Source organism: Choristoneura fumiferana, chromosome 14 (genome assembly GCF_025370935.1).
Source record: "Choristoneura fumiferana chromosome 14, NRCan_CFum_1, whole genome shotgun sequence".
In the NCBI taxonomy this organism is placed as follows: Eukaryota; Metazoa; Arthropoda; class Insecta; order Lepidoptera; family Tortricidae; genus Choristoneura; species Choristoneura fumiferana.
Window position 1 is genome coordinate 6,011,139 of NC_133485.1, and position 17,169 is coordinate 6,028,307.

At 37.7% G+C, this 17,169-nt stretch overlaps 4 protein-coding genes across 4 annotated transcripts in view; 3 read left to right on the forward strand and 1 right to left on the reverse strand.

Annotated features, from left to right (window-relative positions):
- LOC141434868 (alpha-N-acetylgalactosaminidase-like) overlaps nt 1-17,169 on the forward strand; it is a 544,783-nt gene that overhangs the window by 456,279 nt on the left and 71,335 nt on the right. The window lies entirely within an intron of this gene.
- On the reverse strand, nt 8,016-10,745 carry LOC141434841 (RNA-binding protein spenito-like). The gene is made up of 2 exons (XM_074097292.1): nt 10,527-10,745; nt 8,016-10,425 (listed from the first exon to the last, which is right to left on the reverse strand). The coding sequence occupies exon 2, from the start codon at nt 10,397-10,399 to the stop codon at nt 8,153-8,155; it is 2,247 nt and encodes a 748-aa protein (XP_073953393.1). The 5' UTR covers nt 10,400-10,425; nt 10,527-10,745; the 3' UTR covers nt 8,016-8,152.
- On the forward strand, nt 11,683-15,033 carry LOC141434591 (peroxisomal membrane protein 11B-like). Its single transcript, XM_074097011.1, has 3 exons — nt 11,683-12,007; nt 12,268-12,383; nt 13,263-15,033. Exons 1-3 carry the CDS (start codon nt 11,952-11,954, stop codon nt 13,802-13,804), a joined length of 714 nt encoding a protein of 237 aa, XP_073953112.1. The 5' UTR covers nt 11,683-11,951; the 3' UTR covers nt 13,805-15,033.
- Nucleotides 15,778-17,125, forward strand: LOC141434592 (small ribosomal subunit protein uS17m-like). The gene is made up of 2 exons (XM_074097012.1): nt 15,778-16,027; nt 16,701-17,125. Exons 1-2 carry the CDS (start codon nt 15,902-15,904, stop codon nt 17,058-17,060), a joined length of 486 nt encoding a protein of 161 aa, XP_073953113.1. The 5' UTR covers nt 15,778-15,901; the 3' UTR covers nt 17,061-17,125.

Below are 17,169 nucleotides of genomic sequence, written 5' to 3' on the forward strand. Positions count from 1 at the left end.
GGAACGGCATGAACTTCGATTTTAGAATTTCGTAGTAGCTCGCTTCACAGTCACCTGCATTAATATCTGCCACAGCGGAGCATGCAAAAATATCTTGACTCGTCCTACCAGCCTAGAAATAGAGTCGTATCAGATAGTTTACACGCTTTGTGTGTTAGGTGCTGGTGACTGTACCTACTATAATGGCTCCGGTAAGTACTGAGCATACCTACAATAAAGAGTATCTAGAAAATGGATGGAAAAGAGAATAAATGGACTGTCATTTTTACTTTTACGTTACTCCTTTACAAATTATACTTACTTACTATAAAACAAAAAAAAAACTATTAGGGCTGGGAATCGAACCCGTTCCTCATCATTCCGTGATGCGTGCTTCACTACGAACAAATAAGGTGCTTCACCATCTACACCTACCACGAGCAGTTGCCATATCCTTAGCCTTACTATTATTACAAAACCAGAAAGTATCTGTCTGTCTGCTACATCTACAAGTAAAACCGCTGAGCTGATATAAATGGACTGGTATGAATGAAGGTAGCTCGAGACCTAAGGACGAAGGATAGTTTATCCGAAAAAATGCATTGTCCCCGCGGGATAACGATACTTTTACACGAAGTCTTCGGGACAAAAGCTGGTAGGTAAATTATATAATAAATATGTACCTACATACCTTACTAAATATAGATATTTGTAGCTTTATCTGTAAAATATACACAGTCTTACTTACTGCTCGTGCTGCTTTTACTAGCTTTTTTTTCATCGAATAATATCTAGACAGATAAGTTTTATTTAAATACAGTTAGTATGAAACAAGCACACCTGTGCAAGAATTGACAGAAGTCTCTCGTGAACCACTGACAATAACCAAACAATAACATTTTAAAAATATATCCTATTTTCATAAACACATGACTTTACCAAAGTCTAAGAACTTTTTCTTACATTGTGACTTATCTTTGTTCTTAGTTGGACCAAGTCTGTAGGGCTACTACGAAACTCGAATTTTCTTATCGTACTTATACTATTTATACGAGAGCGAGAGGGACGGTACGATACGAACTTCGAGTTTCGTAGTAGCCCTGCTGATTGTCTAACGTGAAAAAAAAAACAATGGTAAGCGTGAAGTTCAAAGAGTATTAGTAGGTATAGGTGAAGTTCCCAAACCGAACTGGACTCGCGTGCCGCGTGAAAATGGCTCATGCCCTCCGATTCTGAGAAATTTGCAGTGGGACGTACCTACTTATAATAAGCAATATAGTCATATAGGCTGAGATAAGGTGTTAACCGCTAGCTCTGATGATTCGTCATAACATTTTTAAGTCTTTACTTACCAAGTTGTTTTCTCGTAAACCATGTTTACAGTATATAGGTAGGTACTCGTGATCGAATAGATTTGAAATTGTATATGATACTTATCGGTCAAGGTCCTATGACTATTCATGAGCCACCATGGAAACTTCAAAAGAAGTCATTACAATTTTCCCAATTCCAAATGCGATGTCACTATGACGTTTACTGTGAAATGGTTCCATGGAGGCTCAGGAATTAAAGTCCTTGACCGTACGGGATCCAAAGCTTCATGGACAGACCGGTCAAAGATGGCATGCCAGGTTTTGTCTGTTTAGTTAAGAATGCCGCCTTACCTATAAAGCCCTGCACTTCCAGCAGCTGCCGCCTGGGTAGTTGTGCCGGGTCCGGGTAGCAGATGCAGAGGTTTATTAGAAACCAAATTTGATTTAATGGAACTCCAATTGCTTGGCATATCGTGTAGGACCATTTCATATAATTTGCGTTCAGACTTTCGACGAAACAGTATCATAACAATGTTCGTCATAGACATTGGAGTTGGAGCTGTTCAGGTGCTCAAAAATATCTGCAATAAACACGCACTTACGCGATTGATAGATAATACAGACGTGATCAGATTTGTCGAGCATCTAAAGTTCGAATCACGTTCAATGTTCATGATTGCAACTGCACGGCTCCGTCACAATATACGTAACAACTAGTACTAGTACTTAGTTGTGTATTGTGGCTCCGTCCATAGGTGGTTATCATCATACTGCCACTTCGGTGCTACGGTTTTTACAAGCTTTTTCACTTTGACTAGAAATTTCGTCGCTCCGCGCACCACATAGCGGCGAACGGTGGCAGTATGATAAGTATGATAACCGCCTTACCTACTAGTTCACATGAATCTTTTGTATGGCAATTGCATGGACTCACCCAGGGAGGGGGGAGGGGCAGAGAAGGGTAGCTTCTCTGAGTAGTCTGTGAGTTAGAGTAGCAGCCCCCCACCCCCCTCCGGACATTGTATTGAATACTTCATACAATTTGTATTATGCATTTACTTCTGAAAAACCTCGCAAGCCGTGTTGTATAAACGAGAAAACAAGCTCGGGGTTTCAACCTAAAAAAAGTTGCTTGTATAAAGCCAATGTTTCTAAAAGATTGCATTCCAAAGGGACTTTGCACACTGCGTTTTTAAAACGCTCGACGCGCGTTTTTATCGATACCAACGCGTTACGCACGTGAGTTGTATGGCTGCTATATGGAAGAAACGCGGTGTGCAAAGCTCTAAATTTAAGATGGAAGAGTTGTTAAATAAAACTTTTATATAATAAAAATATTTTATTATTATTTATTCACAGATTTGACTAGAAAATTTTCTCAATTGCACTTTGTGTTTTCTAGTGCCCTAGGTATTTAACTCCATTGTCAGCCGGTTACATTTTCTTCTTTGCAGATTTCAGCAGCGTTGAGCTGGATACCTATTAGGAATTCTAAGACGCGCCATTGATTTACTTACGTACTGTTTACTTTCGTGAATAGTGAATACCCAATGAAAAGGATGTATGAAGACCTGCGAAATAGTTGTACCTACCTACTTAATTAACTTAATTATGTACTTAGTTATGTTTGTTTGAACTTAATAATAACTAAACTGATTCATAAATCGATAAACAAAGTAAAACCAACAAAACAGTTCATGATTTGCCTATTTTCTGTTTGATCAAGTAAAGTTGAATGTAATATATACTTACCTAGAATCATGTTTTGAACAGCGTTAGACGTTAGATACTCAATACTTTAGTCAATTTTAATACCTAGTTTTAAATAATCAAATTAATACTTACTTCCCTTTTAGAGAGTCATTAGAGGAACAGTGTGTAAAGTTTCTAAACATCTGAAAAAAAATCAAACCGTTTTATGCCCTAACTATTACCTTATTAATTAGTAATTAATTACCTTCTTAATTTAGTCCTAGTGATTATGCAAATAAGCCAAAATAATCAATTGACAACATTTCATTGTACTATGAGTCATAAATGTATTTTTTGTTATCTACGGTCTACAGCATCAACTCGTCGTAAAATCATCTGGACGAAATAGCAACTAGGCTATAACCTAACCAACAAAGTTGGAAACCCCCGACATTGTTACTTCGAAGTTCAATATATCTCAAAACGGCTGAACCGATTTTGATAAAACATGTCTACGAACTATCGCTAGAAACCCTGCTTTCAAATAAAAAAACCGCATTCAAATCGGTTCACCCGTTTAAAAGCTAGGGTACCACAGACAAGACACAGACACACACACACACACAACGGTCAAACTTATAACACCCCTCTTTTTGCGTCGGGGGTTAAAAAAGTAACTCGTCTATGAAGCAACTCGACAGAAAATCACTTTGTCTACTGTCTTATTATGAATTCGACGTATATGTGAGTGGTCGAAATAGGTTGATCGCCTAATAAGCAACTCGTCTTATTAGAAAAACTTAAATTAAAAAAACCCGACACCAAAAAAAAACGCCGCCGAAAAGACAACTAAAAAGAAAAAAATAATTATGTACTACCTAGCTGTTGCCCGCGACTTCATCTGCGAAGAATTCGTTTATTCCTATCCCGCAGGGACTATGCTCATTTACCGCAAAATTTGCCTAAGTTAATTTAGTATAAGTACCTAGTAATTTTTTTTTTATCTAAGCGTCGTCGGTGTCGGGGGACCGCTAAGGTTAACGGAAAACTAAATTACATATGTTGTATTTTTTAAAGTATTAACTTTAGCGGTCCCCCGACACCGCTGAGCGACGACGCTTAGATAAAAAAAAATTACTAGGTGCTTATACTAAATTAACTTCTAGGCTACTTTACTTTTTAGACGAATTGCCAATTTGTCAACATGAATTTAAGACAATAGAGTCCGGTTACTTTTTGGGCTACCTGATAATGAGGGCTATCGTTTTTTGTCTCACTAGATGGCGCACTGTTGCGTGAGGTTTTTAAGTATGGCTTTCAAAGTCTGTTATTACGGGCGTGAAAACAAAGTTTAGATTCAAATCATATTTAATACACCCTAAAACCGTACCATAAAAATATCGAGTATGCCACAGTATTGCATAGTCCCCGTTTTGTTCGGAAAAAAGGGAGGACAAAGGTTTCCGAAAGACAAAACTGTCTCAAAACACAGACATTCATTGCCCCGGAACGCATATTTGCCATAATTAATTTCAGATATTGCAAAATATTCACAATATTATTCCAATTATAAATAAACCCGCGTAGCTCACCCAAAACTATGACATTTGACATTTCGGAGACCTCACGCTACACTAGCGCCTCTAGTGCCACACTTATAAAAAAAAGCAGAGGCTCCCTGCGACAGGGCTGGTTGTATGTACAGTACAGAGTGTCACACACGAACTTGTCAAGTTAGGTATAATACTATAGAGCTATATCATGCTGTTGCTGACTAAGGTCGTCTGCAGTGAGCTGAAGAACATTTCTCTAATAAAACTAAAACATAAATTTTGTAGGAGATATTTAGTTGATTTCTCCTTCAACTTTTTCTACTCTAACTTGTGGAACTCCTTAATTACCTACTTACTATATGTATAAGTATAACGTCAGTAAAAAGTGTATATCCCAGAAAAAAAAGAAGTGTAATAGTGTGTCCCAGCTTTTTAAAAGTAAGGAAAACATATGTCAGTAAAGTAAATAAATTTAAGCAATCACGAGTGGAGTAGGGATGGGCCGAATATTCGTTATATTCGGTATTCGGCATATTCGGCAGGTTTACCGAATATTCGTATTCAGCTGAATATTCGGCTAAATCACCGAATGTTCGGCAAAGTCAAACTTTTTAATGTATTGAGCCATGTATGAGTTGAGTGTTAAATGACAATGTGTTATTTTTATGAGGTAGGTATAGTGAGGCTTTATGCTTTTGTTGACACTGTAGCCACAGTATATATATAAGCTAAAGCAGTATGGAAGCTACGAACAAATCGATCGAAACGAACGCCACACAGACGCGCGCTCTACACGGCCCCGAAGGGGGACTCGCGGTACTGCAACTGCTACTGCAGTGCAGTCGCGTGTGACGCGTCGAGACGAGTAGTGGCCGCGTTGCGTTGTTTCAATCGCGTGCGCCAAAGACAATCCGCGATTTAAAACCATGCCTAGAAATATTGTGCAGTGTATAGCTATGATAACTAGATATTGATAACTGTAGATAACTGCGCTGTAGCTGCTGTTTAGCTGTATCTTGTAACGGATAACTCACGTCTTAACCGAGTATTGACTAGAGCTCTATGAGACTTAACTATCGCTTACCAGTTTCTCAGTTGTTGTTTTTTGTTTTATATGTTTATTACATTTAGATTCAAAAAGAGGCTACATTTACTACATTTTAATATCTGTCCATTGTTATAGGAATAAACGAATTGAATATCTGCCTTTTTTAAGCGCGTGTTTTAGTGGTGAAAAATATCTGATAATACGGAACTTTCAGAATAGTTATTTTTAGCTATTCGACCGTCCGAGATACAGCGCGAACTAACATATTTTTTTTCATTTTTTAAAAAATAAGTGGACAACCCTAACGCTCTCTTGGAGCGTAGGTATTTATCTCAAAAATTATGCCTAGCTTCCATACTGCTTTAGCTTATATATATACTGTGCTGTAGCTTATGTACTTAGCTGTTGTGAGATTACAGTGATCTTTATAATAAAATATTATGGTAATATAATCATAATAATCAATTTTGACGACCAGATGGCCAGTGGTTAGAGAACCTGACTACGAAGCTTGAGGTCCCGGGTTCGATTCCCGTGTCGGGGCAGATATTTGTATGAAAAATACGAATGTTTGTTCTCGGGTCTTGGATGTTTAATATGTACTTAAGTATGTATCTATCTATATAATTATATTTATCCGTTGCTTAGTACCCATACACAAGCTTTGCTAAGCTTACTTTGGGACTAGGTCAATTGGTATGAATTGTCCCGTGACAGGCATCCGTCAATCGTCCATACCTACAGCGCTAAACACCTACAGCGCGGCGCGCGACAACTTGAGATTGTCTGTGGGGGCTGCCGCGCGCCTGCGAGCACACGCGTGACGCGAACGCGACACTTGCTTTGAATATTTCGATCCTTACCTAAATATCTGTGTTATCGCTTGTGAGACCAGTACAGATCTGAATAATGTTTTTCCATCGTGTTTTGTCCAATAAGTTCGTATTTATCTTGCTTTCTCAATTAGCTTCAGTAAACTTCAGTAAGCTAGTTGAGAAAGCAACATAATACGAACATTTCCGACAAAATACGACGGCAAAACATTATTCACTACATCTGTTGGTACCTACACTGCACTGCACTGTTTGTAACAACGGCGAATCGTAATACTTATAACTGTTGCGTGGACGAATTTCGAAATAAACAAAAGAAAGAACTCGAGGTTATCTATTTTTTACATTACCAAAAGAAGTTTTTTGAAGTCGCTTAATAAATAACATTTCTAAACGTTTAGTTGGATTATTTTATTTTAATTTTCTGACAAAGTGATAACCCTTACACTCGAGTTGGCCAGGTAGGTATGTTCGGAACAATAGGCAGCACTGTAGGCTATTAAAACGGCGGCTTTCTTCAAGATCAAAGGAGTGCAACTTCTGTACGTAGTACTATTATTTCTTCTGTGCCTATGATATTTATTTGATATTTATTTATTTAATCAATCAGGTCGTTATGGTGAGAAATAATTGTTTTTATCAAGAGTTGCATGATTAAATTACATTTCAACAAAAAAATAATCGTATTTCTAGTTTCTAGTTAGGAATTAATTATGCCGAATATTCGGTTCGGTGAAAGTTTTACCGAACATTCGGCCGAATATTCGTATTCAGTGAAACCCATGTTCGGCCCATCTCTAGTCAGGAGTCACTAACCTATGTTTCTATTGGTTAATATGAATTAATTTGCATTCAGATAGTATAAATATGTATTTGTTATGCAGGCAATACACGTAAAAGACCCTCTTTCGTAGTAAAAAAATCCCATGCCTGAAGTCCTAAAGTCAGATTTCCCACGTCCAGTGTTATCTTGTGAAACTTACCAATGAAAGTCAACTTTTACACAAAACATTAACCAGAGCACTAATCACTGCAAACTTAACACCTCTGTCTGTTATGCTCTTTCAGTCACCTTTGCACAAAACTTTAACTTGCCCTTGGCATCAATGAAGTCTATAAGCACAAAAAATAGCACAACACCAGTGGGATTTGGAAATGTTAACACATTTAGTTAGCAGCTGAATCACAACCCCTCAGAATTACCCGGTGACACTACTTTTGGCAGAATACACATGTTTTAACCACACAAATTGGACACTGGACAGACTTAACTACACTTCTGCTTTCACTGCCACAAGGTATAAAAAAACTACAACTTTGGAAGAAATAAGTAATCTATTAGCAGTTTCACACACTTACACTAGCACCTCACCTACAATTTACACTGAATGTTACACTATAACTGAATTTTTTATCATTTTAAACAGACATACACTTAAAAATTGTTAGTTCATATTTAGTTTTATCAAATTTTGATTGCAGTTTTGCAAGTAAATCCTAACAACACCTAAGCATTTAACTGTAACAATTATTGCTGGACACAAAACTGTGAACTAACACAGCACTTGCACTATCATTATGGGTTGTTAAACCTTCACTAAACAATTTTGCCAAACACCTCACATCAGCACTACACATCACAAGAATACATAAAAAAAATATTTGAAAATATAGAAATTCTTAAAGAAAAACTTATGCTAAGTAATCAAGTTAACATGGATTATTTTATCTTGCTTATGCCGAACCACCACGCACCACAACAATGACCAGATGATCCTCTTTCAGACTCTCCTCAGTTAAATTGTGACATGTTCTTTTAAGAAGGTCTGTTGAGAAGTCACAAGGAGGGAATGAATATAGCACACCTGTGGCTTCAGTCTCTTTATTTAGTAAGGATATAACACCAGCTGCTTCTTTTTGCTTCAAGTATGATACCAAGTTTCTCATGGGTCTTGTCTGGATACTTGTATCCTCATTGGTAATAGATGCAGTTGATCCTGCCACACCTAAAAAGATAGCATGTGAACTAGAAGTAGCAATACGTTTTTGAACATCATCTAATTTTGGTTGGTCCAAACGCAGTCTCTGTGTGATTCTAAGCTGGTTCTTGCCATCTTCATCTTTCATGAGACTATCAATAATTTCAGAATCTCCATCAGTGAGATGTAATTTTGTCGGGAATAACGAGTTTTTAAGTATTAGAGCTCCATTCCAAATTGTAGTGGCCTTGCGTACCACTTCAGGCAGTGTTCTGGATGAAGCCAGCATGCCACCACTTCGACGTGGGGATCCATCAGAATCACTATCAGGAGATCGACGGCGAGGCGAACGCGAGCGTGAACGGTCCACGCCAGGCTCCCGAGATCCAGAACGACGAATGCGCCCTTCATAATCGCCATCTGCAGCAGTTCGGCGCCACTCGTCATCACGGTAGTCTCCACTACCATGATAAACACCTCGGTACATCCCGCGTCCACGGCCCCGTCCACCTCTACCTCTATAACCAGGTGTGCCATAAGCATAACCATCTTCCCAAGTACCTCCCTCGTAACCTTCATAGCCTTCCACAGGTCTACCATCTTCACCAACTGGAGGGACATATGTTTTTGGTCTATATGGACCACCATTGCCAACATCAGCAAAATCAATGCGCAAACGCCTATCTGGGCCACCAAGAGCAAAACCTCTCATTTCTTTTACTGCTGCTTGAGCAGCATCAATGGAATCATACAAAATGTAGGCATGAGCCTCTCCTTTTGCATATTCTATTTTTTTAATAGCTCCAAATCGATCAAACTCTCTCTCTAGTTGTGCCACTGAAGTCCATGGTCCAAGGCCACCAACCCATACACGTGTAGTAGGTGTGGCTTTACCATATCCAATCTTACATTGGAATTTACCGATATATTGACCAGAAAGCTCTACTTTAGCCCTGTGGGCCATATCAAGAGTCTGGTATCTTACAAATGCAAAAGCATTTCCTGTGCCCGGAGGAGGGCGTTTAATGTCAATATCTTCCACAATTCCATATCGACCAAATATACGTCTTAGCTCTTCATCAGATATGTTTATTTCCAGATTTCCCGCAAAAAGGGTTCTGGTGGCTAGTGGATCATCTTCTGGATGAACATGGTGTAAATAGTTAGGAAATTTATCTTTCTTGTTTTCCATTTTCTCAAAAGGAGGATGATGTGGTCTGGGCATGTAAGGCCGAGGCATATAGTGTGGATGGGGGGGGTGATGCATGGGTGGGCGATGATGCATTGGTGGTCCATGAGGTCCGGCCATCGGATATTCATGCATAGGTGGTCGGAAATCTCTGTGATGGGGAGGCACAGTAGGTGGGATACCATATGCTCTGTCATCTGGAGGTGGCCTACGTCTCTCTGGTACAGGAGACCATGTGTAAGAATAAGGGCGCTCATAATCAGGTGGTGAAATACTGCGAGGCCTGCTCCTGTACTCAGATCGTACAGGCTCATATACTGGATCTACAATAGCTACTTTATCATACAAAATAATTCTGGGCTTAGCATGTTTGGCGTCTCTCGCGTCTTCTACACTACGGAAACAGACATAAGCTACTCTTTCGTCTAATTCGTGGGAAATTTTAATGCTGAAGTCACCAAACTTCTTATATTCTCGATACAACGTATCTTTCACGATTTCATCGGAGGCTTTAGGGTGGAGAGCACTGACACAGAGCACTTTATAGTAGGGTCTGGAAGACTCCTCTCTCGGCTCGCGGGAACGTACGTAGTCGTCGCGGTGCGGCGACACGTAGCGGCCGCGGGGGCTCGGCGAGCGCACACGGCGGCGCACCCGTTCCGGCGTGACCCGCTCATCGGAGCTGTCGTCGTACCTGCCTATACTACTGCGAGTCCTCTTCGAACGCGGCATACTGTCCCGCGACGAACTCCTTTTCATATTACGAATTTTCACCGTTATACGATCTCTATCGCTACGCGGTAATCCAATCATGAAAACTCAGTACGATGAACCACTATCTGAAATGCACAACATTACACGTCACTTCAAAATGTCGCTTTGTTCCAGAGACCAGAAAATTACATTTAACACTGCAACCCACGAAAGTTACTAGTCTTACCACAAACTATTACAGTCACTTTTCCTCAACCACTCAACCCACTCCACAATTTAAATTGCAATGACTACAAGTTCACAGAAACAGAAACACGGAAAGGCGTCACTATCATTCTTCTTGACAAATCAAAATGGCGGGTGTCACGCTCAATCACGAAACGGAACGGATTTCGGCATTTGTTCAGCATTGCACAGCCAGCCGGTTCCCCTTCCCCTATCCTCGCCCCCCTCGCCCTCTCTCTTGCCATTACTTAATTTAAGTGCTGCCCACATAAAAAACACTTTTTCGTAATCTGCCTTCAATCGATTGGTTGATACTTGAAGATTGAATCGAACGAAATAAACTTGGCAAAGTATAAGGCGGAAACATAACGTCTCCACAAAAAAAAAGTTGTTTATGGTCTGTACGAGTGTGATAGCAAATAATTGACAAGATTTCATTTTTTGAACACCTGTAAATTAGTACAGGAATCGAAAGAGTTTCGCCTCCTGAACATTGGCAAATATGTATTTAATTTATTTCTCCATATTTTAAAAAATACAAAAAAAAAAAAAACTGAATTTGCCAACACTATCGCAGAATAGATATGATTCCTTTGCCTTTTTCACCAGAAAAAGGAGCTCTCATAGTTTTGAATTTGACAACTCCGAAAATCGAAACTCGAAGTTCGTGTCGTGTTTTTTTTTTATAGATACTAGACAAAAGTAATGGTTCTATTGTGTGGTAGTTTTGGAGTTAGGCCCTTTTAGAATAAGCACATTTTAAGTTACTGTTACAAAGTTATGTTTAATAAAGAAAATATGTTCAGACCAATTGGAGCAGCCACTGTACAATAAAGAGTTTACATCTTAAAAAATTGTAATAAATAAATTAATAATCGTAGCGAAATTTTAAAAATATTCGCGTCTTTCTCTTTCCAACCAGAATACAGAGAACGAATCAAATTGTAGTCTTAGAAATATGAAATCTTGACAATTTTAAGCGCGAGCAACGGAGATGGATATATGAAACCTGATGTTGCGTGACCAATCAAGACAATGTGTCATGTGACCGTGCATAGTTTGCTGACTGGACTCTTTCCTATGTCTTTTTCAAAAGGAACTCTCTAAAAAAACGTAACTATTTACTATGGCTTGGTTAGTGTCAGTCAAAGTCAACGTCAACTCACTGTCAAATAGTACAATACCTAGACACGCACAACGTCGAAAATTGATTGCTTGAATTTGATTGACAAAGTTTATGAAATTAGGAGCAAATTAGGACTTGGACTACGGTGAACAATAATAAATAATAGAGGATGAATGAACCGGATAAACTGAATTTCTGTGTAATATAAAAGAAAGTGTTAAAGAAATTCGTCATAAACGAGAGAAGTACTCTAAGAAACAATTCTTTAAAACTTAGCTGAGGTTAAAGTTCACTTCCGATATGGATATAATAATAAAAGTAAACAATCAGTCTAATGGCAGGGATAAGTTAGCCAGGTAATTAGTACAATCACAGAATCTTATGTTCTAAGTATCTCATTCAGAGATTTGTCTAAGTACTTAACATTCTATCTATAATTACAATTGTTAAGTTTCCAAGAGAAGCGCTTATAATGTATAGCTATTACATCCGCTTTTCGTGCCACAAAATATCAACTGTTGCTAGTCTGCCCATACATAATATTATTATTTACACAAAAAAAATAACATGTTTGTTTAAATTTATTCATGTATAATTTCTTGTTTTAAATTTTTAGATTATTTCAATACACCAGCCGTTTAGTATGGCATCAACTAGAAGCAAGAAATGCCAACAAATATTCTATAGATAGAATAAGAAATTTAGAACTTACACTTAGCTCTTTCCGTAAAAGTAAGTATAAACTAAGTAAGTTATGTATTATTAGTATAAATTAAGTATATAGAAATAGAATAGAATAGAAAATATTTATTTTTGAACAACTATGAGTACAATAATACAGCTAAACAAAACAATAAATATATACATATGTAGTTGATACAAAAAAAGGACACTTAATAATAATAGTAGTTTATATTTTTATTTTGTATGTACTTTTCTGTAGTTTAATTTTTATAACTATTATAAAAACTTAAACCTAAGAATGAAAGAAAAATAAAGAACAATAATAATAATAATAATAAACATTTATTGCAGACCAGGGTCCATAGATTGTTAGTAACACATAATCTTAACTACTACTACCTACTTAACTACTATTTACTACTTAACTTACTTTTTTACTTATTTTGTACTTAAGTAAAAAGTGTGAAGTCTATTGCAAACTATAGATAAGATAACCAATTGTTTACATTACTATAAAATGTTTTCATTTTATGGACTTACTCAGCAAGAGTTAACAGCTTTTGTTCCAAATAGGTACTTGAAGATGCATAAATGTTAGTTCCAGATTGTCAATTTATTATAATCATCTAGGTTTTTGATTAATAAGTATATTGTTAATAGAGACCGGACAACCATTAAGAATACTATGTGTGAAAAAACAAGAGGTTCTTACTTGTATTATAATAGTAAAATTCATAGAAACAACTTAATATTCCATAGTCTATCAACATCTTATGTGCCATAAAAGTTATATACTCTATAAATAATAATAGAGTCAATTACATACAAGAAGTAGGTACCTTTTTTCTGAAACTTAGTGTTGGTTTATTCACAACATGCCTTTTCAACTATCTGGGACCTACTAAAATAGATTTTTCCTATTTTCAGTATTACGACTGGGAAGGTGCATAGACATCTGCTACACAGCTCTCGATAGCATGAACCTTGAGGATCCATTCCTTAGGTTCACTCTGACAGTCAGCAAACTAGCACACGGGCTCTATTTATACGCAGACCACATAGTATGGCTCACTAAAAGTGGTTTCCTAAAAACAGATTCTGACAGCTGGAACAGAACTGCTAACCGTTTTTGGCTTCTCTCCATTATTGTAAACCTTGCAAGGGATATTTATGAGATACTTCATGTATTAGACTTAAATGCGTCTACTTTCTTGAAACCTTCTGAATTACTCGAAGGTTCTGCAAGATCCTTCAATTTATCTTCCAGTTTGAAACATTTACATGCATTCATAAACTGTCACAAAGATATATTCATTGATAGTTTAAAAAATTCATGTGACTTATTCATACCATTGACAGCATTGGGTTTTACAAAACTAAGTCCCAGTGCTGTGGGTACTTTAGGTGCCATATCTTCCTTAGCTGCCTTAGTGACTATTGTAAAACCAATCACAAAATTGGTTCCATAAGATATAATGTTACTGACAATTTAAGCCTGGTATATAATGGTTATTGATAAGGTGCAGGGTAAGAATTGTGTTATTCCTTATAAGCCATTCCATTCCCCTTGCTAGCATAGCTTGGCACCTTTAAAAAAATATTTACTGTGTTAAATGGTTAAATTTGTTAAAATCTGTTAAATGGATGTAAACGTTATATGTCCATATATCGATATGTAACGGAAATTGCATGTACATAAATGTTAGAGCTAATATTATAAAAACATATCATAATTATAAAAACTGATGGTTTTCAAGAAATTTTTTGTCTGTAAGTGCAAAATTCGAACTTCGTATGTTGTCGTCTCGCTTATGCTAATATTATTTAATACGAGACTCACTCTCGTGCCCGAGACATACATACATATATACTTAAATACATACAAACATCCAAGACTCAATACGAATCATTTATATTCATCATAAAGAATTAGCAAAAAATGTTCGGTTCTGGCACTTTGCCGGCCGCTTGCGCGGCAAGCTCGCCTTACGCACTGAGGGTCGCAGTTCTACCTAACACTCCTCGCTTCGCTCGTCGTCATACCTAACCAGACCTGCCTTAGTAGAATAGGTAGAAGAATCGAATTAAGGAACTGATCTATTCATTACGTGAGAGATCTATTATTTTGGTGATCGAAGTTTGATGATCAAACTATAATTTAGGATACAGGTTTACATTAATCTGATGACTCATACTTAGAGACAGATTTGATTAATTTGATGACCAATATATTTCTAATGGATAGATATAATAATTATGATATCGCAGTTTAGTGACAAATCCTCTTATTAGTCTGTGGACAAATCTAAATTTAAGTGACAGAAAATATAGTTCCCATTAGTGTTGCCGATCGATAGCGTTTCGATAGACTATCGATAATTTGAGCAAAAGCGATAGTATCCATATCTCTTTTCGTGCAATACTATCGATATTTTTGATGTCTAATAATGTAAAAAGCATGGCCTTTTTCCGATTAAAACTATCGATTTTTCGGCGACACTACTTCCCATTTTATTGTGCCCAGCAGGGCTACTACGAAACTCGAAGTTCGTGTCATGCAGTGCCTCTCGCTCTCGTATGAAATAGTATAAGTTTTAGAGGGACCGCACGACACGAACTTCGAGTTTCGTAGTAGCCCTGCAGCTCTGCTAGGTTTGTATTGTAGGAGGACATTATTTTTGACATTTTATTACTACCTATATATTTGTAATTACTACAAATAAGCTATTGTTAATTATTAGCTTTATTTCTAATCATGTTGAATAAATGTTACGACTTAAAAGGTATTTTTGTAATTTTTGGTCCATTTGCTTAAAAAAACAGATTTTGATTAGTATTACCTTTGAGTATTTATCTAGAATTCTAAATGAATACTCAGATTACGACGCATAATGCGTATAATACAGATTACAGCACAAACATTTATAATTTACAAAATTATTCAGTGAGCGATTCAGATTCACATGCTGAGCAATCATGTGCAAACAGCTCGCGGCATGAAACCATTCATGAATGCGCAGGAGTAAGTGAGGAGTACAAACCGAGGTACCGTGGGGAACTGAATGATGGCTTCTATGTAAGTTTTGTGCCTCAGTTGGCTGTATAGTTAATGTTTTCTTTTGCCTATAGGAAAAATAAATAAAAAACTTTATCTATTGTGGCAGCACAGCGACAAGCGTTTAGCTATGTCAGCATTCCTATTCCCGCGACACCGGGAACGGCGCACATGTAATCCTCTGGATCCTCTGTTTGATCTTCTGGCACTCTCTCACACTGTCAGTGTCAGTCTGTTCAATAAATTCGGGTGACACTTGGTTAGGTGACACTTTCCCGGCCCGGATAATACTGGGATAGAAATACCGACCCTGTTTTTCGTATACATGCCAATAGAAGCACCTGTCAGTTTCTATGGGCGTGTACACAAAAAACAGGGCCGGTATTTCTATGTCGGTGTTATCCTGGCCGGGAAAGAGTGTCACCCAAAAATTCAATTGAAATTGAAATATTGTCAATCAAATAAAATAAAAAAGGGACGAAAAACTGTCCCTTTTTAATTTTGGGTAAAAATGTCTCGCAATGTTGCTGAAACAGCAAGGAAATTCCTTTTGATGGGCCAATGCGTGCCAGCTGTTAAACAAAATGCCGCAAAAATAAGAGTGAAGAGGTTAGAATTGGATGAAAATTTACTAATGGTTAGTACTAATTTTATATTTAAATATGAAAATCTGGAATTTTGCAAATATTCGGAAATTAAATTATAATTAAAAACAAATTCATGTGCTAGGAGCGCTGGCCGGCCTCATGTTCCGTCATGGCACCATCAATGACTTAGTAGGTACGTCGGTCGCTTGCCACTGCTTCAGTTCAGTAAGTACCTTCGGCTTAAGCCAGCCGGCATGGCAAGGGACGATGGCAAGCGTCCAGACGGGGTTACCCTGGTGCCATGGAAGCTCGGTAGGGCCCTGGTGTGGGACGCTACGTGCGTTGATACTTTCGCTTTGTCCCACATACGGGCAACTAGCTCACAAGCCGGCGCTGCGGCTGATCAGGCTATAATATTCAAGCGCCGCTAGTACTCCTTATTAAAAGATTACGAGTTTGCAGCGCTTGCTGTTGAGACCCTAGGTCAGCCGATATGAAGTCTTTTATAAAGGCCCTGTCGTCCCGGTTGGTTGACGCTTCTGGGGGGACCCAAGAGCTGGCGCGTACTTATCCCAGTGGATCTCACTTGCAGTCCAAAAGGATAATGTGGCCAGCATCATGTAAACCCTGCCACAGGCAGATCTTTTAGACGGGGTATTCTTTTTATAGTTAGTTATGATATCTTAGGTTAGTTCTCTATAAATAAAACATTTTTGGTTACAGTACTTCAGAAAAGACGAATTCTACTTTTGCCATGATCCTGACAAAAAATGTAAGACTGGAGATATAGTCCTGATACAGGCACTGCCACAGAAGCTGACGAAGCTTATCACACACGAGGTTAAAGAAGTGGTATATCCATTTGGTGATGTCACAGATCCTGTGACTGGCAAAAAAGTTGCTAAAGAAAGGTACAGAGAAGATATTGACAGAGATGTGGAACTGTATGGCAAGCTGAAGTCCACATTTGATTATAAGAAAGCACCCCCTAGAGGCTGGCAGGATAATAAGAAGGATTTCTCCTCAAAGCCAACATATACAAAGTTCCATGTATTCGATGAAAACGATCCATATGCTATTTAAGTAATTTGTTGTTTAGTTTTGTAATCATTATAATAATGGTAGATAAATAAATGAATTAGGTGTTATCTCTTTATTTATTTAACCCATGATTATGTTAATATCTTGCTTT

What these genes read in the sequence shown, in the direction of transcription:
- LOC141434841 (XM_074097292.1), bottom strand. Translation starts at nt 10,399, where the DNA reads ATGATTGGATTACCGCGTAGCGATAGAGATCGTATAACGGTGAAAATT.
- LOC141434591 (XM_074097011.1), top strand. Translation starts at nt 11,952, where the DNA reads ATGGATATAATAATAAAAGTAAACAATCAGTCTAATGGCAGGGATAAG. An exon ending in GGCAGGGATAAGTTAGCCAG is followed by an intron (nt 12,008 to 12,267) that starts GTAATTAGTACA and finishes TTAAATTTTTAG; the next exon opens with ATTATTTCAATACACCAGCC. An exon ending in ACTTAGCTCTTTCCGTAAAA is followed by an intron (nt 12,384 to 13,262) that starts GTAAGTATAAAC and finishes TCCTATTTTCAG; the next exon opens with TATTACGACTGGGAAGGTGC.
- LOC141434592 (XM_074097012.1), top strand. Translation starts at nt 15,902, where the DNA reads ATGTCTCGCAATGTTGCTGAAACAGCAAGGAAATTCCTTTTGATGGGC. An exon ending in TGGATGAAAATTTACTAATG is followed by an intron (nt 16,028 to 16,700) that starts GTTAGTACTAAT and finishes TTTTGGTTACAG; the next exon opens with TACTTCAGAAAAGACGAATT.